General features: G+C 47.1%; 1 protein-coding gene across 1 annotated transcript; it reads right to left on the bottom strand.

Annotated features, from left to right (window-relative positions):
* Window positions 1-1,050: 1,050 nt before the first annotated feature.
* On the bottom strand, window positions 1,051-26,415 carry Slc25a33 (solute carrier family 25 member 33). The gene is made up of 7 exons (XM_032894341.1): window positions 26,137-26,415; window positions 14,901-15,080; window positions 9,643-9,720; window positions 7,615-7,715; window positions 6,170-6,236; window positions 2,857-3,137; window positions 1,051-1,515 (listed from the first exon to the last, which is right to left on the bottom strand). Exons 1-7 carry the CDS (start codon window positions 26,190-26,192, stop codon window positions 1,316-1,318), a joined length of 963 nt encoding a protein of 320 aa, XP_032750232.1. The 5' UTR covers window positions 26,193-26,415; the 3' UTR covers window positions 1,051-1,315.
* Between the last annotated feature and the right edge of the window lie 810 nt (window positions 26,416-27,225).

Below are 27,225 nucleotides of genomic sequence, written 5' to 3'. Positions count from 1 at the left end.
CGTGGTCTTTTGGGTCCCTGTTGCACTCCCTTTGGAAGGGAGCCGCCGAGGAGGTAGCTCGCTGGTGGGAGTGCTTGTCTGGCATGCACGGCCAGACCGAGTGTGGCGGCACATCTTAGGATTCCAACACTCGGAGTGAGGAACAGGAGCAGCAGCAGCTCAGGGTTGGCCAGGCATGGTGGTGCACACCTTTAATCCTAGAACCTGGCGTCCCCAGGCAGGCGGGCTTCTGAGTTCAAGGCCAGCCTGGTCTATAGAATGAGTTCCAGGACAGCCAGGAGTACACAGAGAAAACCTTGTCTCAAAATCAAAATCAAACAAACCATTAAACAAAACCCCAAACAAAAAAACCTTTAAAAAGGACTCTAAGCACCCCGCCCGCCAACCCTGTCAGAATATAAGCCTGCCCAGGGCTGGCAGCAGCCTTTGCTCACAGCATCCCTCAGTGTGAGGCCAGCACTGCAGGCTGTGGCAGGCCACACTGAGAGTGCCAGGGCTTCACTAGGTTTCACTTCTGGAAACACTGCAGGAGGCAAGCGACTGCGAAGCAGTTCTTTATAACTGCCTTGGGTTCCAACATGGGGAAAGAGGATAAATGCAGGAAAATATTTGTAACGTAGCTAAAAACAGTATTTATTGTCAAGTTGGGTCAGGCCCAGTAGTGCACATGTGCATTTTCAGCCCTTGGAAGGCTAAGGCAGGAGAATTAAAGTTTGAGATCAGCCTGGGCTATAGCACCAAGACCCTGACTCAAAAAGGGTGGGGTGGGGGAGTGGTTAAGGGAGTTACACCCCCTCCCCCATTTCAGTGTCTGGAACCTTAGATTACGGATTACCTATGTGGGGAAATGAAGGTGTACTGAGGAAAAAGTGTGGAACATTTACTCACAGTTGTCACCAAGTGTGACCGCTCTTCCCTGCCCTCCACTCAGTCCCCACAGTTGCTTAGAAAACAAGCCACGCTTCTTACTTGTCTTCTCCACATTTCAGTCAGAACCCGTGGCTGGCTTATGGCACAGTAAACAAAAGAGAACACAAACCCGGCACAAACTTAAATTAAATAGCATGATTTAATTTACTTGCTGCTTAATCCTCAATCCTCTTAAGTTAAAAAAGAAAGTTATAATTAACTATTAACGTTAATGAATTTAAACCTTCCAGAAACATGAATCCAAAAGGAAATGTCCAACAGGTGACATGAGCCGGGTATTCTATGGCCTTGCTGTTTCAGTTTTGAACACTAAACATTAACGGAAAAGAAAATCTCTAGGGTTTTCAGTTTTATTCTTCTAGAGCACAACTGTGTGGCCCTGTCACTAAGCGCGCTCTCCCAGCAGGTACACGATGAACTCGTAGGTGGACAGGACAATGGCAGTATTGGGGATCTGCCGGATGAGCTGAGCAAAAAGTCCTCGGTAGAAGGCGAGATAGCCTTCCTCCCGGAATACCAGGCGCGCTGTCTGCATGAATGACGTGTACTTGCTGCCTTCTTCCCGGAGCCGTGTCCTGATGACTTCTGTGGGAAAGACAGCGGGAAGAAGTTAGGGCTCCCGTGTCTACTGGGCATCTTGGTTCTAACCTGACAAAACAGTCATATTTGAGAGGGACAAAGGAAAGTTCTAGCAGGGCACAATGGCACAAGCCTTTAATCCCAGCACTTGGGAGACACAGGCAGGCAGATTTCTGTGAGTTCAAAGCCAGTCTGGTCTACAGAGTGAGTTCCAGGACAACCGGGGCTACATAGTGAGGCCCTATCTTGAAAGAGGCAAAAGAAAAGGTAAGTTCTTCTTAGACTGTGTTCTGCTCCCAAGTTCCCCTCAGATCTCCCTACTCTGTCTAGCTGAAAAGCCACCTGGGCTCCCTCCCTCCCTCCCTCCCTCCCTCCCTCCCTCCCTCCCTCCCAGCACAGTGGCCTAGTGCTGGTCAGCCCTGCTTGTTGAGCAGACCTCAGAACCCAGGAGGCACTGCTGTTCTCTACCTCTTTCTGCCTTTGTGTCTTGGTGCTGCTCCAGCACACATGGGCCCTGACCCTTTTCCCTGAGACATGGTGTATCTGTCACTGCTTCGCAGGGGCTTTTGAAAACACAACTTGTTTTGACATCATACTGAACTGTTTTAAGTAGGTTAGTGGGACAGTAGGAATCCCACCCTCGCATCTTGGATCAGGGTGCATCTCAGCTGCAGAGCATGCATTGAACAAGGCGCTATGTTCAACCCCTAGCATCCCAACAGGAAAAGTGTTCCTTGTTTGGGAGGCAGAGGCAGGTGGATCTCTGTGAGTTCAAGGCCAGTCTGACTTACATAGTGAGTTCCAGGACAGCCAGATACAGAAAAAGCTGTCTCAAAAATGACAATAACAGCAAACAAACAAATAAATGAACACTGCCTCTCCCCCCCACCAATAACAAGAACACAAAAAGAAGCACAAAGGCCCCAGCAGTAGATTGATGTCACATCTGCTCGAAGAAGCAGCTGAGTGATTCTTCACTGGTCTCCCACATGACTTTCTGAGCCAGAGAGTATTGAGTAAAGTCTAATTGGAGCTTCTTTGAAGACAAAGGTTCAGTGACCCACATTTTGACCCAGCCAACTTTTGCCACACTGAGATTGAGCTGAGCAAGGTAGAGTAGGTCATCACTCACAGAACTTGTGTCTGGGCAGTGAGTGATGGTGTCGCTCTGCCTCCAGGGACATGCTTACACATGCTCCAAGCTGGAAGTCTCTGGGTTCAATCACCCCTGTCACAGGCCTTTCAGGTGAGGGACACCCACTCTACAGCTGCATTTCAGACTACACCATGACAACTGACAGTGCTAACAACTGTTTCACTCCTCCAGGAGAAATGAGCAAAACATACCGTGCGGGTAAGCAATGCAGGAGGCGCACCCCTTAGAAACAGCAGCAGCTGCCATCAGTCCAAAGAAGTTGGAGGAACTTTTCTCCGTCCCGTCCGTGGAGGAGACTATCGGGGCTTCTTTCAAGCACTTCTTTAAGCTCTCATAGAGAGCAAAGCAGATGATCGTCTCTGAGATGCCAGCATAGGAGGCGGTCAGCCCTCTGTAGAAGCCACGGATGCCTTCCGTCTGGTACACGTGCCGAGCGCACTGGAGGGTATTCATCTGCTTGCAGCCTCTCACCCTGTCGGAGGGGTCAGCAAGAGACACTGAGAGACACACCACACCCAAGCCATAAGGGGGTCCCCCATGACACAGAAACCACACAGGAGAAGAAACCTGTCCTTGCTCTGAGGCCACCTGACCCCTGGCCCACTGTGAGCTGAGAAACCTGACAGGTCATTTAACAGAGGGCATCTGAATCCACAGTCACCAAAGCAGGCTTATAGCTCTGACCCAATTCTAGAAAATGCTAGTGGAAGACGACATTTGTCAGAGAAAATATTTGGACTCATCTATACATCTAAAAGCAGGGTTAACTAAGTAAAGTGTGGTGCACACACAAGATGAGGACAGTTGTGACGGCTGGAAGATACAAGAAAGCTAAGTGAAAAGTAGACAAAATTATAAACAAGGTAAAACAACATGACAAGAGAGTGCTGAGGGGGAAGACTGGTGCAGAGTCTTCTTTCTGGACTATGGGGATTAGACTCGGGGCTTTGTGCATGGTAGGTAAGTGCTACCACTGAGCTATCTGCCAGGCCAGTGGCTCCCTCTTACCACTGCTCTCTGGAGTGTGATTTGTGCGGATGTAAGGGCCTGAATCCAGGGCCTCATGCATTGAAAAACAACAGCCACAACAAACAAAACATATGTACACACATATAAATATATATTTCTTCTTAGTTTTGTCAAATGGAATTTTTAATCCAGGTCCATTTCCTGATATTTTACTCATTCATTTACTTTTAAGTATCCATTGATGTGTGCATTTTGTGTGTGTGTGTGTGTGTGTGTGTGTGTGTGTGTGTGTGTGTGTGTGTGTGTGTATACATAAGGAATTAGTTCCCTGGATGGCATATTCTACACTATAGGCTGGTGTGGTGTTGGGAACCGAGCAGTGACAGCTGCTGACAGCTCTCCAGCCCATGATGCTCTATTTTCATTCTATTATTTTTAAGATTAGTCAGAACTCCTGCCCTAATCTTTTTCTCTTTTTTAAAGGTAACACAGAGGGGTTGGGGACTTAGCTCGGTAGAGCGCTTGCCTAGCAAGCTCAAGGCCCTGGGTTCGGTCCCCAGCTCCGGAAAAAAAAAAAAGAAAAATACTATAAAGGTAACACAGAGTGAGCTGCTGCTGTTTCTTAGTATTCTTAAGTGTCTGTGCTCACTTTATAAGAAAATAACTAACAGAAATGATCTACTTTTTGACAAATTCCTTTTGTTTATAAAACAGTGTCCTCTGCTCGAGACTCACTGAAGACTGGTTCTGTTTTACAGAATGAAGTGGTGCTGATATTAGAATCAGGAACACAGACAGCTGGGAGTTGTAGCTCACACCTGTAACTGTAATGGATCACAGACTGACATTCTGTCTCAAAAATCCCACAAACGTAACGAGATTTCAGCCAAACCCCTGAACTTCTGTACTTGAATTAGCCGCTCTCTTGCTCAAACCTTTGTGTGTGCCCCCGCACCCCTGCAGCTAGCGCCCTTCAGGAGGGTGGGAGCTGCTGCCCCTCAGGAGCTCTCCTACCCTCTCCTGACTCCATCCAGCCTAGATTGTACTATGGACCCTCCAGAGTGCTGCACACCTCACACCCCTGCTGAAAGGTAGAAGGCGCAAACAATCTCCCTGGCAACCACTGAAACAACATATACTCACAGGTGTTCACAGATCTCCCCTAAATAAAGGTCTAAAACGTCCTAACCACTAGAAAGGGCCTGAGTCAACAGAAACATTTATCTGCTGCTAACCACAGGTGATAGCAGGACACGGTGAACACTTGGCTCTGAGGTGATACCAGAGGCTTCCAGGAGACAAGGTTGGCCAGAAGCTTGAAGCACAACAGTAAGGAGGGGTGAGGGGCTGGACACTCAGGAACATGGGCATGTGGGACACACATGGCATTTTTGGAAACTACTAGGACTGTCTCAGGTCCAGGAGTTAAGAGTTACCCCGGAAGTAACTGACCCTTGTCATAGGATTCTAGCAAGCACTTCAGAAGGCAGATCGGACTGTGGAGACTGGAAGCCCTGATCAGGGCATGCATGGTCACAAGAGGATGATGAAGCCAGGCAGGCCCCTCTTTCACCCTACAGGTACATCTCAGGCTTTCCCTTCTCCCTTAGAGGAAGCTGGAGGGAAGAAGAGTCTGCTAGTATTTCCAGGGTTCGCATTTCTGGGCTACACAGCACATACATAGCTCTTAGAATACGAGCAGTTCCTTGAACTTAGTCTGGGTGACCCAAGTTTCTATCGGAGATCAGCATTCCTCTAAGAAGTATGAGTGTGGGTGACAGCCCACAGAAATAGTAGCAGTGGTTGACACAAATAGAAACCTATTTTCCTACCATTTGTCATAAAGTTAAAAGACATTGCTTAGTGTACTTGTTCTTTGAAAATTCTCAGGTGTCGCTGGCCTGCTGAGAGATCTGGCTTACATATAGAAGCGTTATTACTGAATCACAGACTTTAAAACACTGCTGATTTCATTTCAATTGCTCTCTATTTCTTTAAAGCCCTTGCTGTAGCTGAGGGTAACAAGCCGAGGCTGGGGAGGCCGAGACAGCAAGATGGACACTTGAAGTGGCCTGGACTACACAGCACGTCCCCGGCTCAGCAAAACACAAAGTCAAACATTTTATAGGTTCCACCAGAACACCCAAGGAGCTTAATTCAGAACTCCATGTTAGGTTCAGGACAGAAACCAGGGACATCGTGGGCTATGTCCTAAGTGCCCCCGCTGGTGTCCTGGCTAGACAGTCAGGCCTCTCCAGAGTTTACCTCCTGACATGGGCTGCACAAAGAACCCCAGAGAGGAGCACCCAGGAAGGAAGCTGGGACCATGGAGAGGCCCTTCGGTCCACCTTCCCTTGTTCTCTGGGCTCCCTCCCCCAACAAAGCTGTCAGGACAGATTTCAAAAGACATTTCTCTGTGTGCTTAGAGAGAAATCCAGAGCAGATAGCTAAGGACCTTCCTGTCCATAGTTGGTGTTGGGAGGAGGAAACAGCACAGCAGGAAGACTGCAGATAAGGAAGGAACTATTGACTTACTTTCGTTCTAGCTGCATCCTCGTTTTAACCATCCAAATAGGATTCATTAAGGTATTTGTGACAAAAGCTGGAGGGAAAAAACAGTCATCACTGATACAGCCGTGTTTACTCTCAAGTCACGATGCAGTGGCCCAGAGCTGGGCGCAGAAGCCATGGGTTAGTGCACTCTACCCGTCCACAGTGCAGCAGCTGCACAAGCACAGCCCGGGTGGCCTCTAGGTGGCGCCGCTATCGTTTCGGTTCATTTCAATCCCAGGGCAGAAACTGTCTAAAATGCCAAGTTAGAAGCTTCAGATCCAGAAATAAATTTGTTTTTAAACTTGTTGATCTCTACTTATAGCTAGCATTGAATACGGATGTTAAATCTTCAGCTACCTGAGTTCAAACTTGGAAATTAAGGAGACAGACATTTAAAAACCCACTGCCCCCGAGTCACTTGGGTGAGGCTTCAGCACATTTAACTTCCTGACCAGCCCCGATGTCAGCCCGGCTCCGCTCACCAGCCTGAGTGACACATTAACTAAGTCACTGGAGGGCACTGCCTTCAGAAGCTCCCCAAGGTGTGCTTGCTTTGCCCAGGTCTCCCGGGTTTATTTTACAAGCGTCACAAAGCTGATTACGGAACCGGATTATGACTAATTCCACGGATCACCCTCTTTTGGAATGGCGCACTGTCCTTCTCTGGGCTCAGTATTGAGGGGAATCACTGTTCTTGTGTGAAGACGTTTGCTTACTATTGCTCGTCTCTGACTAAAGCGCATACCTGGGTTAGTCATTTTACTGAGAGTAACAAAGGACGTTGGTATGGACACACTACAGTCTATTGGCAGAAGGAAGAAACTGTAAAATGCTAAATTCTCTAAACACTGTTGGATTTAAATGGACGGAAGCCTCTGTGGAGAAGGGCAGAGGCTTCTTCTTGCAATTTAAGAGTCCGTGCGTTCTCACAAGCACTCCCTGGGGGAGAGAAGTGCTGCCCTGAGCTCTGCAGTGGTGGGAGAACTCCTCAGAGGAGAACAGACCATCTGGCGGCGTGAGGCCTTAGGTTCAGCCTCAAGTATCACACAACACATGAAACCCTGATTCTTGCTACACAAGTCAGCTGCTAAGGGCGGATGCACCCCAGATTCCTTTGGGAGTCAGAAAGAAAGCAGCTCCCACTCCACATTAGAACTCAATAGGGAAATCAGGACGATGAAGCACACATTTGAGCAGAATAGGGCGTGTGTGGGCGCCTGGAGGGAGAATAAGAAGCTAGAGTGGTGACAGAAAATGATCCTGTAATAGACTGCTAACAGTCACATTCTCTAAACTCCAACACAACGCTTTTGGAAGTGGTTTTAGGGTCAAAAGAGGCAGGGAGTTAACATCTAATTCCTGGAAAGAAAAAAGAAAGCAAAACAAAACAACACATGCTCTGGGACAGTGTTGCTAGGGGACCGTACCTGCAGAGCCAGCTGAGAAAATGTGCACAGTGTTGCTATCAGGCACGAAGATGCCATTGAACTGCTCTTTGGCTTTGGAGTAGCACGCAAAGTACACAGCCCTGTAGGATAAGCAGAGAACACCATGAAGGACCCATCACCACACTTCAAGTATGCAGGTCCCTCTGCAACATCCATCACAATCTGGAGACCACAGCAGACAGTAGTGATCTCAGCCAGCAAGGAACTCAAGGCTGGACTCACACCCTGGCCTGCCACTCCTCCTGGGATGTTCACGCCTTCCAGAAACTAGGTGGTGACAGCCATGGCCAGGATGACAGCGGAAATGAGAGTTTTGATAACGCCTAGAAAAGTTCTTTCACATTCTGTTTGTCTGTCTGTTTTTTGAGACAGAGTTTCTCTGTGTTGCCCTGGCTGTCCTAGAACTCACTTTGCAGACCAGGCTGGCCTTGAACTCATAGATCCACCCGCCTCTGTCTGCGGGGTGCTGGGATGAGGGTGTGCACCCCCACCTGGCTCCTCTCACATTCTTTACTCTTATTCTGGATACATGCTAATCATCTGAGGGAAGTGTCTACTGCCATTTTAAGGCGCACTGTGTCTGCAATGCAAACACGCTCACTCTTGCCTTGTGTTGGACCCATGCAGACTTGATCAGAGCTGCCTGCAGTGACCCGGGAGGCTTGCTTCATCTCTGCCATGCAGGAGCACTGCTGACCAATGGGTCAATCACAGAGTCTGTTTCAACTAAGAATCCTGACTACTGCTGACCAAGATCCCAGGAGGTCACGGGTCTGGACTGAGTTCTGGCACCGGATCCCAACAGAAAAGACAGAAAGGGAGTCCGGGCTGTGGTGGTGGTAATCATTTGTGCTGAAGTTGCCATCCTGTTACCATGTCATTTGGCCCTCCAAGAAATCAGGAGTAGAGAAAAGTAACATGTTCCCCACAGAGCAAGCTCTAATCAGCATAAGCAGGTTCCTTCTGAGTTAACCCTGCTAAGAGAACCAGCTCTTTATTGCTCTACTGTTCCCTCTGTTCTTCCCTTTGAGTAACTCTGAGGTATATGACCTCTCCATGGAACCTTTTTATCCTTGTCTATCTGTTTACAGCCCTGTTCTGTCTAAACACACACACCAATCTCATTTTACGGAATAAAGCACTGGAATTTGGCCAGACTCCAAACTCGAAAAGGTAAATAAAACCTTTAGAGTCCATCGTTCAAGGACTGTGGCCTGTGATGATACTGCCAGTTGTCCCTTTCACACGCAGTGCCTGTCTATTAGCACTGCCCATAACTTCAGAGACACCAGCCACGCATGGATAATGCACTCAGAAAGAGAACAGTTCTCTCATCAGAAAGGTGAATGGTGACAGTAGCTTAGTGGACCAAGACAGTACAAGTCTACGAAGACTTTAAAAAGAATAAAAAAACCAAGGCTGAGGGGCTGGAGAGATTGCCCAGTGGTTAGAGCACCGACTGCTCTTCCAGAGGACCTGAGTTCAATTCCCAGCGCCTACATGGTGGCTCACAAGCATCTGTAATGGGATCCGATGCCCTTGTCTGGTGTGTCTGAAGACAGTTACAGTATATTCACATTACATGAAATGAACAAACAAACAAACAAATCTTTAAAAATAAAATAAAATCCTAGGACATAATGTCATAGAAAGTAAAGCCAGGAGCCTTTGTAATTCCTTCAGACTAACGCTCTACGAGTCACCTGGATATCCTGCTAAGAAAGCAGATGACATGGATCTGTGTGCAATACACAAATGCCCAGGGGCTGACCACACACCATACTCAAGGTAAGAAACTCTCCCTTAGAGAGAGTGCAATGCTGACAGATTAATTTTCCCACTAAAACAACAGAACCCCCTTTTCACACACTAAGAACAAACCTAGGTTGTCAGACATGTTAGGCGACTTTACTACAGGGGAAACAGGCAGCCATTCAACAGTGTCGCTCTTGGGCAAGAGCAGACACACGGCTCACCCGGGAGCTCACTCATGAGTTATGTGCTTACCTGGATGGCGCAACTCCAACCAAGTTTGGACCCAAGCCTCTAAAGAGTGACTTTGGTCCCTCCTTTTCCAGGATCGATCTGAATAATAAGAAAGAGACATAGCCTTAGAATCTTTCTGGATTCTGTGGCTGCAGATGTCGCTGGTTGGGTGAGTGTCTATCTAGATACTGTGAAGCCCTAGTGGATCCTCAGAAGAAATGGTACCGAGGCAGGCGTACACCTGTAAGCACAGCCCTTGGGAGGCAGGAGCAGGAAGTCAGATGTTCAGTCATCCTGGGCTACAAAGGGTCTGAGGCCAGCTGCGCTACACCAGACTGCCTCAAACAAACCACGGCTCTGACAAGGCCTGTCTTGGCGATGAGAAGCCAATCTTCACAGCATCGCCTTGAAGGGATAAACTGTGTAGAAGCCCCCTGACTCTTACTTCCCTGTAGAATATAACGCCAGAAAGTTGTAGAATCAGACAGGAATGTTACACAGAATAAATGCAAAAGACAGACTGTCCTGGGAAATCTCTGATCCCGTTTCTCAGTTACTCTCACTTCAGTCTGAAATCTCACTATCTTAGGAAGCTGAGACAGAAAGATCACAGGTTCAAGGTCTGCCTGACTTCAGTGAGCTCAGGGAATGAGCTGCGGTCTTAAGATACATACTCACACTTACCCCGCGCGGGAGACTCCAGGTTAGGTCTCAGTTCTGCTTCCCTGCAACCTGGGCCCACTATATCCCTATGATCTTCTTATTTCTGGAAACAATCTCACTGTAGTCCATGCTGGTTTCTAACTGGCTCTGCTCCTGCTTCAGTCTTCTAAGTGCTAGGATTACAGGTATACAATACCTCAAATTGAACAGATGAAATTTCTTCCTTTCCTTTTTTTGTTTTTTTTTTTTTCTTTTCTTTTCTTTTTTTTTTTTTTTTTTGGAGCTGGGGACCGAACCCAGGGCCTCTACCACTGAGCTAAATCCCCAACCCCAAAACTTATTATTTTTAATGTGTATGTATGTGCACATTCAAGAAGAGTGTTGAATCTCATTGAGCCGGAGGTACAGAGGCTGGAGCTGCCCAGCGTGTGCATGGGAACTGACACTCAGTCCCTGGGAGAGCAGCCAGTGCTCCTAACTGCTGAGCCACCTCTCCTGCCACGATGAAAGTTCTTGGACTTGAGGACTACACTGTTGTTCTGAGGGCAGTAGAGTATCAGGGTCCGAGAGTAAAAGGCATGACACACATTTTTGAATGGTTCAGAAGAGTTTATGAATGAACATAGAAAAAATGCCAAAACGAGACAGTAACAGGTTACAAACTGGCATGTCTATAAAAGGCACAAGCGAGTCATCTGTGTCATTCTTGTAACTCCTCTCCTATTTGAATTATCTCAAAACAAAAGGCTTTCTTTAACAACAACAACATCAACAACGGTCAGGCAGTAGTGTACACCTTCAATCCCAGCACTTGGGAAGAGAGGCAGGTGGGTCTCTGAGTTCTAGAACAGCCAGGACTACATGAGAAACCCTATCTTGAAAAAACAAAACCAAAGACTATACATGGACTGACCCTGGGCTCCAACCTCATAGGTAGCAATGAATAGCCTAGTAAGAGCACCAGTGGAAGGGGAAGCCCTGGGTCCTGCCAAGACTGAACCCCCAGTGAACGGGATTGTTGAGGGGAGGGCGGTAATGGGGGGAGGATGGGGAGGGGAACACCGATAGAGAAGGGGAGGGGGAGGAGTTGGAAACCGGGAAGGGGAACAACAATGGAAATGTAAATAAGAAATACCCAATTTAATAAAGATGGAGAGAAAAGAAAAAAAAAAAAAAGAAAGAAATGTAAGTCTGGTAGCCCCAATTAAAACATTTATAAAGAGATGGAGCAAAAAAAGTAAAAGTATCAACCCAGCAAAAAACAAACCAACAAACAAACAAACAAACAAACAAAAAAAACCCCAAACAACCAAACAAAAACAACTCCAACGACTCGTCCTACAGGCCATATTAGCTGAGACTGAAATTATAGCATGTAAAGTTTATAAAAATCAAGGGTTAGGGCTAGCACTTCTCAGGCCTCTATGAACACGGTGCTTCACAGTGAGATTCGTGGGAGTTTCACTGGAGTCACAAGGCCAAAAATGAGCCTCCTGGCGACTATCAGACACAACTTAATGTTTTCAATTAAGACACTTTATTTATTTATTTTTTTTTTTCTTTTCTTTTTTTTGGAGCTGGGGACCGAACCCAGGGCCTTGCGCTTGCTAGGCAAGCGCTCTACCACTGAGCTAAATCCCCAACCCCAAGACACTTTATTTTTATTATCTTCCTCAAAGACAGGACTGTTTCGGAAAGGCCAAGCTCCTTGAAGAGACATGTTTCTGGTAGCACCTTGGGGTGACCTACACCTGACGACACAGATGAGAGAGCGCAGGCTTCACTGTGGTCTCCAGCAGGGAGCCCTGTGCACCGAGAAGCCATTCAAGAAGGTGAAGGGAAGCTCTGGCTCTAGGAAGCTAGGGGCCCTTATCCATAATGCAACAAGGAGTGTGTCCTCAAGTGACTTGTGCCTTTCAAGAGCTGAAGAAAGTCTCCGTAGTTACGCACTTCACAGTGGCAACAAGTCAGACCCGTTACATAAGCTGAACTTCTGTCCTCTCGGGTGTTTATAAACTCTCTGGAACAATCAAGTTCCCACTGCACAGAGCACACAGTTTAGAGAGACAACGTAGGCTCCAGGCTCACTCCTGCACGGGCAAGTCACCTTCCACGCTGGACAGCATGTAAAAAGCAACCAGTCTTGTTGCAGTCTGTCACTCTCTCCCCAGGTTAGACTAGGTTGCACAGGAGAGACAAGTATCTCATCCGAGTATCTACCAGAACGCGGCAGTTTTCCAAAGATGTGGACATTGATTTTTAGACTGAGAAAGGGAGCTGGAGAGAAGCTGGGTTAGCCACTTGCTGCTCCTGCTGGCTCCCAGCAGCTCAGTCAGGCAGCTCATTACGACAGCCCGCACATCTCCAGCTTCAGGAGACTGGACGCCTACACGCATGTGTAGTAAACACGCACAAGCAGGCATACATTTAAGTTTTTAAAAATTATTAAAACTTTTAAAAAGATCTTAAATATAGAATAATAAAGTGCCCCAATAATTAAAATCTTTACTTAAAAAATACTTTTTTCAAAAAAGGAGACACCTGACAAACCAGAACTGAACGCAGGTATGCAGAAAAGGTCTGGGCTTGTCTTTGCCTATTGTCTTTCCCATGTGCCCTCCTGTAGCACACGGCCCCTCGGCTCGGCTCAGGCTGAGTGGGAAGCCTCTACCTTTGCTGACCTCCCTCCCAGGCAGGGCACCGTTCACTACTTTGGGATCTTATCCACAAGAACACCCACAGCCTGAGGACATGCTCTCCTCAGATGGGGATTAGGCCTCACCGTACAAAGAAAATCTGCTGCAAACCTTCCCTTAAGGAGCACAGGAGAGCACTAACGACGGCACAAACATGTCTACTCCCGGCCTTTACTGACCCGCCCAACTTCTGAGAATCATCTGGTTGGTACCCAGTGCTTCTCCTCACTCACAGCATTCTAAGGAGCCCGAGGACACTCTATCAATCTAAACAAAACACCTCCCACTGCCCAGGATGAGTGAGAGTGAGGAGACAAGACAGAGGTAGGAGCTGTGGGTGAAGGAGGAAGGCAGGATGGGAGGGTGGGCGGGGGAGCTCAGGTTAAATAACTGGGTCACTGCAGGATATACCTGCAAAGGTGTCAAAGCCAGACATGATGTCTGCCACAAGGGAACTTTGCTAGCTATGTTCCTGTGCTTTTATAATTTATTCTTGAGACAGGGTCCCACTGTGAAGCCCTGTCTGTCCTGGAACTCTATGTAGACCAGGCTGGCCTCAAACTCATAGACCCACCTGCCTCTACCTCCTGAGTGCTGAGATTAAAGGCGTGTGCCACCATGCCCACTCCTGTGCCTTTAAAGGGACAAGGAGGCTGGAGGGGTACAGTATAGTCATGGGACCGCTGAGTGAAGAGCTAGCAGGCCCAGCAACGGCTGTTGCTTGGAGGGAAGTGAGCAGCGTGAGAAGTATGGATGGCCATACCTCAGGCCAGGGCGGCTAGGACAGAGCAGCAGGAGCATCCTAAGAACCAACAGGCTAAAGAAATACAGCTTGAGTGAGCATGACAACTGCACACAACCTTTCTAATTGAGCAGCATCATTAACAGAAGAACCTGACTTAATTCCATGGTTATCATTTTGACATGAACATAGCAGAAATGGACACTCATGTGGGAGTGGTAGTTTGTGACGTCACAGCCACTAACTCATTGACTGTATCAACCACCCACTGCTGTAGGTCTGTGGTGAAGCACTGGCTTTTGTGTGGTGTGGATGTGGTTCCTGAATTCCCAACAACAAAGTGCCCTTTCCTTTGTTTTCCACTGTGATGAATGACAGTGTAGGTGGGGCTACTGGAGACAGGAGAAACTAGAGATGGAGAATGCACATCCCATAATACTTACAAAAGAGAAACGTTCACATTTACCTGACAGGTTCAGTCCAGCCGGTAGCTACGGCTTTTGGGTAGTGATTCTCGCGAGAGTAAATGTTAACTAGTCATGTGAAGCAGTTCTTCTGAATTGGTGAAGTGGCCTGCTTATCCACTTCCATCTCACGATGGCCAAGACACTACAAAGGTGTCACCTGACACCAAGCGGGAAGCATTCTCTCAGTCACCGAGGACCACAGATCCTGTTGTCCTCACTGAGCTCCATCCCGGCCTCTGGCCCTCCCGAGCCAATCACTAACCACCGCTTTTGGGAATTCACTCCCTCAACGTTAAAACTGAGCACTCGACCCTCCTCAGCAGCCATTTCTTTTAAAAACAATCTGACCAGGGCTGGAGCGATGGCTCAGCGGTTAAGAACATTAGCAGTTCTTTCACAGGACCTCGATTCAATTCCCAGACATAAGTGCAGGCAAAACACTAATGTAATTTAAAAAAATTCATTAAAAACAAAACCAAACAAGCAAAAAACCCATCTCACAGCACAGTGGCACAGTGAGTAAGGACAACGACTGTCACCAAGCCTGACAACCTGAGTCTGATCCCTGGAGCCTGCCCTCCCCCCATGTGCTATGGCACATCAGTCCAGTCCTCAGAAGCTAAGTAAGAAACCGAATTCTTCCATCTGGACCACACTGTATCGAGGACAGGAGAGTGACAGGGGAGGCCTGCATGACTAGGCTGCACTTACTTCAGAACCTGTAGGAGTCCAGGCGTCACAGACGTTGGTCTCACCATTCCAGCTCCACTAATGGTCCCCAGATGAACCTGAGGATAATACACCGTCCGAAGAGCTAGTCTCGAAGACTGCAGTCTCGTCTTAATGACTTCTAGTGGACATGTGAAAATAGCACCAACTGTACCTCCACACCTGCAGGAGAGAGGCCGCAACGGGATCAGAAGGCAGCATACGACTGTCAGCACACGTGATTGACATCTAGTCTCGTCCTCTTTAAAACAGAATACCTGTTCATTTCATACAACTTGCAAAGACTTAAAAATATTAGCTGAGGCTCCAGAACTAAGGAGAACCATTTCACAAGGACCTATCAGCTTAAATGCCACATGGTCAGTCGCCAACAGTTTGGTGTCAACTCCCACTGATGGAGATGCATCCAATCTCACCATGAATAATCTAGAAAACACACCATTGCTTCAGTTCTGCCTTTCCTAACACTTTGAACTCCTCTTGAACACTTTTTTTTTTGACACAAAAAGGCTCACACTAGGCAGATGCTCTAAGCTATACTCACAGACCTTTTTATTTTACTTCAAGACAAGGTCTCACTAAATCGCCCAGCTTGCAATGCTCCTGCCTCAGCATCCTGAGCAGCAAGTCACAGGCGTGCACCACTACACGGAGCTTAAATGCCTTTCTTCAAGACAGCACACTCGTTTATCCTATACTAGCTCTTTCTGCCTTCTCCTTCACGACACTACCTACAAACCATGCTGGATGGGCCAGCTACAACTGATGCCAGGTGCCATCTAAAGTCACCATCCACGCGACTGGGACTTTCCTCCCTGGAAATCGGGGCCCTACAGCAGAGCAAGTCCACGGAGGGTCTTACTCAGCTTTGCATCTGTGGCTGAAGTCAGGACCAGACAAGCTCACAGATGGTGATTGCTCAGCCAAGGGTCATTCAGTTGAGAATTCACAGGAAAGTCTTGTTTTAAATTACTTTTTAAATAATTTTACATTACATGTATTGGGGTGGGGAAGCTTGCCCCAGCACACGAAAGGAGGACAACTTCAGGAGTGGGGCCTCTGCTTCCAGCATGTGGCTCTAGGGACTGAACTCAGGTCACCGGCTTTGGCAGCAGGTACCCACACCCACAACTGACTCAGTGTAAATATTTAGGGGAGCATTTCCTCTACCTGTCCAAGTCTGCCCCGAGTTGGGCGCTGCCTCCTGGGGAGTTTGACTTGACTATGCTTACCACACACAGGGCAGGTGGAGGGCTGTAGGGGAAGCTCCGAGACATTGCTCTGTGGTGGGAAAGCCAGAGCTGGTTTGGGGGTCTCTGGGCCTGCTGTGGGGGTCTCAGCCTCTTGGACACCTAGGTGCCATTGGGAGTCGAGGAAGAGCAGAGAAGGGGGGTGGGCAGGGCCTAGCCCGGGGCCAGGGGCAGGGGGTGGGGAGGAGGGGAGCTCCAGCTTGTCCCATGATTGTCCTTAGCAGCAGAGGCAGGCTTGGTGGCAGTTGTAGCTAGGAGTGCAGAGAGGCCTTCCACAGGAGAATTAGGCTACATGCAGCTCTGAGACAAAGGCCTCCAGTACCTCAGCAGCGGATCTTGATGAAAGAGAGTCCTTGGCTCTAAACAGTTTACTGGTTGTTCATGGTAGAAAATGGATGCAAAATGTGCCATACCCACTTGGGAAGGGAAGCTTATTGGCTAAACCCTCCGGGCCTCTAGGTACCTCATTAACATGGAGAGCTCAGTTTTGGGCCTACTTGACCAAAGGACATATTTCTTCTATGTGAGAAGCATGGCACATGTTCCCAGTCTGGCAGGGAGCTGGGAGTCGCCTAGGCCTCAGGTGTGTGCCCACCGAGTCTCCAGGCCTCAACCTGCTCTACCTTACCAAACTTCCTGGCGTGGTTTTACACCCCACACTACCTTTTACCCACTGTCCTCTTACACTGAGAACTCCTAGCATATGCAGAATTTTATGTTAGCCTTCCTATAGCACTGAGTCTAAATGCTGCAAATCTAGAGAGTGACATAGCACTTAATATAGACCCCCAAAGCAAGTACAGCACCATCTGCAGGGAGGACTTAATCACAGACCTACAGCGGCAAGATGGCTCGGCAGCGGGTAAAAGTGCTTCATGCACCCCTGATGGCTTGAATTTAATTTCTAGAATGTATTTTATAAAGCTGGTTGGAGTGGTTTGCATCTGTGACTCCAGCCCCAGAGTCCTACAGTGAGATGGGTGATAGACAAAGAAGAATTAGCCAGAAGCTCACATACAAAGGGCAGTGAGAGAAATAACAAGAGACCTCAGCCTCAAACATAAATTGGGAAGGACTAGATAGATGGCTCAGAGGTTAGGAGGACTTGCTGATTTTCCAGAGGACCTGAGTTCAGTTCCCAGGACCACAAAGCAGCTTAAAATTCTCCTATGTCTAGTTCCAGGATTCTCAGCACCCTCTTCTACATATATGCAGGCAAAACACTATGCACATTAAATAAATAAATAAATAAATAAATAAATAAATAAATAAATCTTTAAAAGTGAGAGAAGAGAAGAACTATAGAAGAGCTGTCCTTTTCCAGACGTGCAGGAGCACCAGTGTGCCTGCACTCCCTCCTCTGCCCCAGCACCACTACCCCAAGGGCTATGGTCAGAGGAAGCCACATCCTTGTAACTTTGCACTGGACTACTCCATAGTTAAAAGTTTGCTTTTGCTAAATGCTATGGTTCACATGGGTAATGCAGCATGCTGGAGAGGGAGATTGGGCGACTCAGGCTCTCCTGGACTATACAGCAAGACCCTGCCTAGGAAAGAGAAAGGAAGGAAGGAAACTAAAGTACTGGTTTGTGACAAGCATCCGATCCTCTAACAATCTTTTTATGATGTGGGAATGTATTAGCCCAATTCTCCAGAAGGACTTGAATGTTACAAAATAGAAACATGTATCGGTGAGGGAGGAGACAAATGGCTTATTTGGCTATTCAGGCAAACCTGTGTTAAAATTATGATCACAGCATGAAAAATAAAATAATTGAGCTGTTATCTACTACCAAAAAAGGAGGAATGAGACAAGGCAGCAGGGAAGAAGGGAAGGAGACAGGGAGACAGGAAGACGGGAAGAGGCAGCAGCCTGGGCCTGTTTGATGTATGCTTCAATCCCAGCACTGGGGAGGCTAGAGCATGAAGGCTATCATGAGTTCCAGGCCAAGTAGGGCTTCAGAGCAAGACCTTGTCTCAAACAAAACAGAATCCAGAAGCTAGAGCTGAGCACAGCCCTGCAGTAGCACTACCAGTGCAAGTCCATCACTACAGTGTTCTGAGGTAGGCTAGAGGCCAGCAACCACAAAGGGACAATCTACAGTGCTGTGACAAGGACTGAAGGGAGGCAAGACAGAGCAGAGCGGATTCGTTATTTTCAAGGCTTCTTTGTTTTATTTTTAGTTATATAAAGAAATGAACAAACATCTGGGCGTATCTGAGGATTCACCAGGGGTGAAAACCTGTCCCCAAAGTGTGTCAGAGCATCATAGGGACAAGGGCTGCATGAAACGAAAGGGGTGTTCCCTTTCTCACTCTGCTTCCTGGCCACCTTGAAGTTGTTGAAAACACAAACACAGATAACTCCTTTCCTCTGTTTCTTTTGTTTCTGCTGATTATCACAGCAACAAAAAAATCTAACACACTTGTCCAGAAACTCTGTGGCAGCATTGAGCATTTTCTTTCTCTAGTCTACATGTTCCTGGGCACGTGAGAGTAGTCCTCTGTATCCCAGAAAGACCACCCTGTGGTAGGAAGTCACCTATGTCCTTTTCTAGCCAACTCTCGTCTTGTTGGCCTGGGCACAGATACAGCTCCTATGTTAGGAAGCATCCAGAACCAACTAAGCCCTTCAGTCTGCAATCCAGACCTGCAAGAGCAGGAGATAAAGCAGGAAGAATAACAGGAAGATGCCCTCCTCTACACAGCCCAACACTGATAAGAGCCTTTCACATCTCTTCAGAGATGGTGTGGAGTTGGTGCCTTGGTTCTGAGCATCTTTGGGCAATGTTCAGACATCAGGAAGTCTTACCCAACACGACGGCAGTGTTAGCATCAGAGATGGAGGATCAACCATCTGGCTAGACCAGGGATATTTAAACCACTAATCTCCTAAGTCAGTGGTTTGTAACCTTCATGATGCTACACCCCTTTAATACAGTTCCTCACAGTGGGTGACTCCCAACCATAAAATTACTTTGTTGCTACTTCATTTTTTTTTAAGATTTATTCATTTATTATATATGAGTACACTGTAGCTGTCTTCAGACACACCAGAAGAGGGCATCGGATCTCTTTACAGATGGTTGTGAGCCACCATGTGGTTGCTGGGAATTGAACTCAGGACCTCTGGAAGAGCAGTCAGTGCTCTTTAACCGCTGAGCCATCTCTCCAGCCCCCTTGTTGCTACTTCATAACTGTAACTTTTTTACTGTTAAGAATCATCATGCAAATATAATATACAGGATATGTTATATGACCCCTGTTGCAAGGGCTGTATGACTACCAAAAGGGATCATGACCTATGGGCTCAGAATGGTTATCACAAGTGGAATACATATACTGAGATATGTTCCTAAATATCCACTGGAGAGAGGATGGCTCGGTAGTTAAGAGCTCATCCCTTTCTTCCAGAGAGCCAAACTCTGGTTCCCAGCACCCACCTTCCTGCAGCTTGTAACAGCTGTTACTTCAGCTCCAGGGGATCTGATACCTTTTCAGGTCTCCACAGGAACCCACACACTTGTCATACTCTTCTCTCTCTGTCTCTGTCTCTGTCTTTGTCTCTGTCTCTGTCTCTCTCTCTTACACACACACACACACACACACACTAAAGTTTTTTGGGGTTTTTTTTGGGTGTAGTCCTGGCTGTCCTGGAACTCACTATATAGACCAGGCTGGCCTCAAATTCAGAGATCAACCTGCTTCTGCCTCCCAAGTGGGATTAAAGAAAGGGGGTTGGGGATTTAGCTCAGTGGTAGAGCGCTTGCCTAGGAAGCCTAAGGCCCTGGGTTCGGTCCCCAGCTCAAAAAAAAAAAAAAGAACAAAAAAAAAAAAAAAAAAAAAAAAGGTGTGTACTACCACCTGATTGATAAATAAAAAATTTAAAGGAAAATATGGAAAGAAATTTTACTTAAACTTTTACAATTTAATGTATATTTTATGTGTATATCTCATATGTATAGAAAAAGGAGGGTACTAAAACTATACATGGCAGGAGTTGGGGAGATGGCCCCATGTGTAAAATGCTTACCTCACAAGTAACCATAGCAACAGAGAAACAGACAGGTGGATCTGCAAAGCTAACTGGCCTGCCAATATAGCCAAAGTGTTGAGCTCCAGGCTCTACAACAGTGTTATGGTTTGTATAAGCTCAGGCCAGGAAGTGGCACTATTAGAAGGTGTGGCCCTGTTGGAGTAGGTGTGTCACTGTGGGTGTGGGTTTAACACTCTCACCCTAGCTGCCTGGAAGCCAGTCTTCCACTAGTAGCCTTCAGATGAAGATGTAGAACTCTCAGCCCCTCCTGTACTATGCCTGCCTGGACACTGCCATGTTCCTGCCTTGATGATAATGGACTGAACCTCTGAACCTATAAGTCAACCCCAATTAAATGTCCTTTGTAAGACTTGCTTTGGTCATGGTGTCTGTTCACAGTAGTAAAACTCAAACTAAGACAGACAGACTCCATCTTTAAACAAAGTTGATACATACACACCAACATATGGAGGAATTCGAGAACATTGTAATCTGGGGCCATGGGATCAAAATCTGAGACCACTATTTTAGACTTGGTTTCTTGGTTCCGAGCCTGGGCAATTCTGCCACCATCTCCAGTGACATCTGGCCGCATCTCAAGACATTTCTGGTTGTTGAAATACTGTTATTAGCAAACTGGCAGGGTGCTAAACATCCTAAAACAGACGGGAGAACAATCACCCTGTCAAAGCTAGAGAACGCCATTCTAGACAGGTAAGGCGTGTAAACAGGGTCGGGGCACTGCTGTCAGCCTCTCTCTTAAGCCATATGTATGAATGGGACCAAGGGCAGTCCTACTTTTAACTCTGACTCACTTAAGCCCATTAACGTGATACTACACACTCCACCACACAGTCCTTCAGAGAAGAGCATGTGATTTGGCCCAGCAATGACTGGTTTAGAGATGGGTGTGTCTTCAAGCTGGTCCCATAACTGAAACTCTAGACCCAGTCAGAGGAACTGCATGCAGGAGGGGGGAACCATGTGGATGTCACTGGAAGGAGAGCTGTCAGAGCTCCTTAGTGACTATGGAGAGCTTGCTCCAAGAGGTGAACCAGTGAAGAGTAGGTTTCCTCTTGCTTACAGCTCCAAGTCCTAAGTCTGACACAAACTTTTTAGGAAAGCTCACAGGAAGTTTACTATTGCCGACAACATCAATGGGCAGTCAGCACTCCCATCAATGGGAGGTTACATTTCCAGCAGCTCAGTTAGGTGGAAACCTCTGGAATGCTAATTTAATTTCTTTCTCAGGGTGAGTTTGCATTGGTTACCAATGCTGAAGTCCAGTAAAATTCTCTGGGATGCTGTACTCGAGCAGATGTGGAAGGATGTGGAGAGTGATCAAATGTCTACGAGAAGACACCGTTTGGCTTTGAAGTCTATTCGCCTAATTTCTTTAAAGTTATGTTCTTGGGCACTTCTCCACTTCCTCTTACTCTCCCTTTTAGAATTGAAGTAGCATTTATTACATAAAGGCATATTTAACATTTATCTTTTTATATCCACATGGCCCTTGCTTAATTTCCCCTGTGGAGAAGGTATCTCTCCAGTTTAGGGCAGAACAACTACTACAAAATATACACTGGATCTTTCTGCTATTTTATGGAAATCATGAAGTTACATAAAAGTTTTAAATTATGTACATAAATTACCTTCCACTTCCGAATTTTGAATAATCAGAAAAATTTACATAAATATTTTCAGTAAAATATGCTGTTTCCTGAGCATATGCCCACTCCTTAGGCACTAAAATCAAAGCCAAAGTAGCTTTTTTTTTTCCCCTTTTTCTTTTTTTCGGAGCTGGGGACCGAACCCAGGGCCTTGCGTTTGCTAGGCAAGCGCTCTATCACTGAGCTAAATCCCCAACCCCCAAAGTAGCTTTTTATTTTTAAGAAAGTTTATTACTTTTAAAATATTGCATGTATGTGTGTGTAGTGCTTATGTGGCAATTGGTCAGTTCTATCTTTCCACCATGTCTCTCTTGTCAGGTTTGGGGTCAAGTGTCTCTGTCAACAGAACCATTTTGCTGGCCCATAAACTTGTATCACATTTCCTTATTTAATGTGGGGCTGGGTGGCCATGTTTCTATGTATATATGGATGTCAGAGGGACAACTCACAGTTCTCTCCTTCTGCATGTGGGTCTCCAGGTTTGAACTCAAGTTGTTGGGTTTAGCAGGAAACCCTTTGGCCACTAGCTACCTCTTAGGCCCCAATGTGCCATTTACAATAAAATCACTACCCAACTAGTGGTGAATTGACTTCCATGTTCATGTACTATACATAGGTACAAAATGGGCTCTATCAACAAACAATCCCAGCAGTACTCTGTAACCCGCCAATCTTTGGGAGTTCCGCAATTCTTCCTCTTCTCTGATACTTCTGCAATCTACTTGAAGACCATTAGTTACTTTTGGCATATACTACAATGTTCTGGTAAGTTTATTTAAACATCTGACATCAGGTTTATGAGACGTCAATTAGCAAATTGCATATCATTTCATTAAGGAACAGACAATGGGCAGTAGATGCTTCTCCTTTAGATGACACATCCTCTATTCCATGTCATTTGCAAAGAAAGCTTTCAATAGCACTCCTAAGGTTGGAGAGATGGCTCGGGGGTCAGAGTACTTGCTTGCTCTTGTGGAGAACCCAGGCTCAGTTCCCAGCCCCCACATGGTGGCTCATAACTGCTTCTATAACTCCTGTTCCAGGGAATACAATACCTTCTCCTGGCCTCAGTGGGCACCAGGCATGCACATGGAGCACATGCACATAGGCACGCAAAACACTCAAATGCATAAAATAAAATACATAAATCTTAAGAGGGAAAAAGCATCACAAATGAAGAAGAATCATATCTTTCAAAAGTAAGAGAAATCTATATTAGCATTACCTTATACCAATATAGTTTCTGCAAATACTAATGTGTAAGTCAGCAATAAAGCAGTAGTTGTAACCTGCTGTGCACTACAAGAAATTTCCATCCTTAGCTGGGGGTGGGGGTGAGGGTAGGGTAGTGGTACATGCCTTTAATCCAAAAGCTAGTGGGACAAAGACAGGTAGATCTCTGAATGCAAAGACAGCATGGTCTACAGAGTTAAATTCTAGGACAGCCAGGACTACACAGAGAGACCCTGTCTTGTACAAAAAGGAGGAGGAGGAAGAGAAAGAAATTTCCATTCCATTGGGCTTTCCCAAGCAAATTTAAAAAATACTTTTCATATATGCAAATATATTAAAGTCAATTATATTCATAATAGTATATAAATGGCCTGATAAAAATGTTGCTCACTATATTTGTTTAATAAAAATTCCTGGGGTTGGGGACTTAGCTCAGTGGGGTTGGAGATTTAGCTCAGTGGTAGAGCGCTTGCCTAGGAAGCACAAGACCCTGGGTTCGGTCCCCAGCTTCGAAAAAAAAAAAAAGAACCAAAAAAAAAAAAAATTCCTGTAAGCATGTGTTACTGTTCGTTCGTTTTATACAGTTCAGTAGATCCAACCAAGGACCTGTGTGTGCTGGCAGTGCTTCACAGTGAGCTACATCCCGGACCTCAGGCAAGTGTGAATGGTCTCTACACCTTCCCCTAGACAAGGGAACAGTCATCTCTGCGATGCTTCAGAGGAACCAGGACTAAACTGGTAGCAACACAGTGCCAGAGTACACCTGTCAGCTGTTGTCAGTGATCTGTGGGAAGATAATGCATTCTGAAAATATCTACGGGCTATGTATTTTCAGACCTTAAAGATCTACAATATTCCCATTAAAATACTTTTTTGGGGCATGCTGGGGATTAAGCCAAAAACCCAGGGCCAATGTCATAATAAACACACAATCTACTAATAAAGTCATTTCCTGGCCCCTATTAAAAAAATCTTAATAACTGTATATTATGATAAAACACACACACACACACACACACACACACACACACACACACACACAGCCACACCATAAACAATAAGCCTGAAAGCGGACTGTCAATCTCTGAATCTCTCATACTTTAAACCAGCTTGGGAGGCAGAAGGAGAGACAAAGGATCTCTGAGTTCTAGACCTTATCTCCAAAAAACAAAACTTGTTTGTGCTATTATAATTTGGGATATCGTTAAATCTGCTTGGGAACATAGCCTTCAATGACTGTTCAATAAACAAGGGAAGCACAACAGATTTTAAAAGCAAGATCTCAGACTTCTCAAAGGCATTGAACTTAGCTCCCTGGAGAGCCGGCAGATAAAGAGCAGAGGAAAGTGCTTACCAGGACCCTGGGCTGACACTTTTAACTACAGGCCGTGCCCTCTTTATACCCAACTCCTTTCATGCTCTACCTTAAAAGGTATTTTAGGCTAAAAATCCAATTAGCAACTCTGAGAGCATCTTTTCCAAGGGTTCGCTTCTTTTCTTGTCTGCAAGCACGGAGATCTTAATGAAGGAACTAGAACTTGTTAAACACCACTGCTTCAGGCACAGCACTAATAAACTCCCCGCCTCTTAATGAGTCCGGGAAGCCTCGCTGCCCACTGCAGTATCCTCTATCAGAACGTAAGAGGCTGGAATTGGCAGCCAGAGGGCACTGTGAAGGATGTGCAGGGAGATCCATCCAGACAGGGCCATCAACTACAGTGAGCCTCAACACAGGCCACTCTGAAACTCCTCCAGTTAAGAGCACACGCACATACAACCTGAGAGACCACACAGTTAAAAAAAAAAAAAAAAAGACAAAAAAAGTAAAGAACAAACAAAAAGATAAAATCCATTGAGTATAAACTTATTTCTCTTGGGTTTAAAAAAAAATGCCTAACGGGTTTAAAATTCCCCTTTATAGAAAGTGGTTTACTCTAAGGGTGCCTTCTGAGGCTTTTACACGCAAAGGTGATACCAATGAAGACAAGGATGGGAGGAATAAGGGGCTGACCGAAATGAATGAACAAGAAATTCCTCCTGCCTAAGCACAACCTTGAAAGCTATCTGCTTGGAGAAAGAAACCGCCTGCCTGCCAGGTATGAGTACCAAGACACCAGAAATCCTTTCATCACGGTTATTTTCAGGGTAATTCTTCAACCATTGCTTTCTATATAAGGAACTCTTTAGGCCCAGGTCACAGCTTTAGTTCTCAAGTGAAGAAGATAACACAGGATAGACGGCTACGCTTAAATTGTTGGACTAAGTCTCAAAGAGCTCGAGACCCCAGGGCTGGGGACACAGGTCCATAGATAGTTTGAGAACCAGCACCAAAAGGATCCCAAGCCACTAGCAGCTATGACAAAAGGAAGGAAAAAAAATACTAATACTTTAAAAAAAAAACTAGCTTGTTATTTTTGGGGGTTAATTCAGCCCCTGGTTGTATCCTCCTACCATGATTGCGTTCCTCCACTGAAAGTCACTGAAGGTGCTTTAGGATCGACATGCACAGACAAACTTCCGAGGTCCCCATTTACCCTCCCACGTGGTGCAGGCCAGCATCGGTTTTCCCCGTACTCCCGTGCCCTGCCCGTGGCCTGCCCTGCGACACCTGCCTGAGGCTCTTTGACCCAGCGCAGTACCTCCTGCGCTAGCTACCCCGGGACCTCCAGCATCCGCACCTTTGAAGCGGTGAGTGACCGCAGCGTGGTCGGGAAAACGTAAGGAGGCTGGAGCCACAGGGGCTCGGCGCATTCGCCCCTGGTGACAGTCACACCAGTCAGGAATTGTTCAAAAGGAGAATACGGCGAGAGGCGGCCGGTGGGTGGGGGATGGGAACGCGGACGCGCAGGGTGGAAAGCCGCGGTGCGGGCTGACCCGGCTGTGGGGACGCAGAAGCCCTCACCCTCCTGGGCCGCCCGCCCTGGTCTCACCCCAGTCCGCGGCAGAAGGGAAACGCGGATTCCCGAGGCCACCGCACGCAGAGGGAGAAGGCCGGGACTAGGAGAGCGCGGCTCGGGCCCGAGGCTCACCCGCCGGCGAAGAGATGAAGCAGCGTGTTCTCCTTCTGCTGAGTGTCCGTCGCCATGGCCGCGCCGGCTCCGCGGCCCGCCGCAGCCGCTCGTGGGACGCGCGAGGTCTCGAGGTCCGCTGGCCTCGCTGCCCTCCTCAGGCAGCCGCCGACGCTCCCATGCGCGCGGGAGGCCCAGGCGCCCGGCTACCTCCGCGGCGTCGCGGCCGGCCAGTCAGCGGCCTCTGCGGCGCTTTCCAGCCGCTGGTTAGAGCCCAGCGCGCGGCCGTCACGTGGCGGAGGCAGGGTCGTGACGTCACGGGGCGCGGCGCGGCGGAGGTGTGGGCCCGAATCCGGTACGCCTATTGGACAGCAGGTGGATGTGGGCGTGGTGTTTGTGCAACGCGGGGCGGGTCAGGCCCGGGAGGCTGGCTGCACTGGGCTCATCAGCATTTTAAGTGGATGGCGTGCAAACCGGTCGATGCTGCTTGGTCCTCTCAGAGGCTGGAAACTTGTGCGTAACCATCCCCTATGCTCCAGACCTCGCCTTAAAAGAAAATAAAAGAAAAACTATGTTTATGCGTGTGCGTGATTTATTTTGCTTTTGAGATAGTCTTACAGTGCAGCCCCGGACCGCCTGGAAGCTTGGCCTCAAATTCACATTTGATCTGCCTGCCTCTGCCTCCTGAGTGCTAGAATTAAAAAACGTGTGCCACCAGCCCTGGCTTGTGTTTGTTGATTTTCATTGTTGTTTTAAGACATAGTCTCACTATGTATCTGGTTAGTTTGGAATTTTCTACGTAGATCAAGATGACCTCGAAATCACTCTGATCCTTCTGCCTCTGTCTCTCCAGTGATTAAAGGCATGCATGCACTACCATACCCGGCTGTTTTGTGTGGTTCTTGTGTGCGTTTAGGGGATGTCGTGGGTTCACACAGTCCACTCTGCAAGCGTGAAGGCCGGAGCACAGGGTCTTGCAGGGATCAGTTTTGCCTATCCATCATGTGGGGCCCAGAATTGAATTCATCAGGCTCGGCTGCAAGTACATTTACACCTTGAGCCGCCGATCTTTTTAAGAATTTCATTTTGTAATATTTCCATATGTGAAAA

Source organism: Rattus rattus, chromosome 1, assembly GCF_011064425.1.
Source record: "Rattus rattus isolate New Zealand chromosome 1, Rrattus_CSIRO_v1, whole genome shotgun sequence".
In the NCBI taxonomy this organism is placed as follows: Eukaryota; Metazoa; Chordata; class Mammalia; order Rodentia; family Muridae; genus Rattus; species Rattus rattus.
The sequence above is the reverse complement of the archived record's forward strand: the minus strand, read 5'-3'. Positions and strand labels throughout refer to the sequence as shown.

What these genes read in the sequence shown, in the direction of transcription:
- Slc25a33 (XM_032894341.1), bottom strand. Translation starts at nt 26,192, where the DNA reads ATGGCGACGGACACTCAGCAGAAGGAGAACACGCTGCTTCATCTCTTC. An exon ending in CTTCATCTCTTCGCCGGCGG is followed by an intron (nt 15,081 to 26,136) that starts GTGAGCCTCGGG and finishes TCTCTCCTGCAG; the next exon opens with GTGTGGAGGTACAGTTGGTG. An exon ending in CTGCATTGCTTACCCGCACG is followed by an intron (nt 1,516 to 2,856) that starts GTATGTTTTGCT and finishes TCTTTCCCACAG; the next exon opens with AAGTCATCAGGACACGGCTC.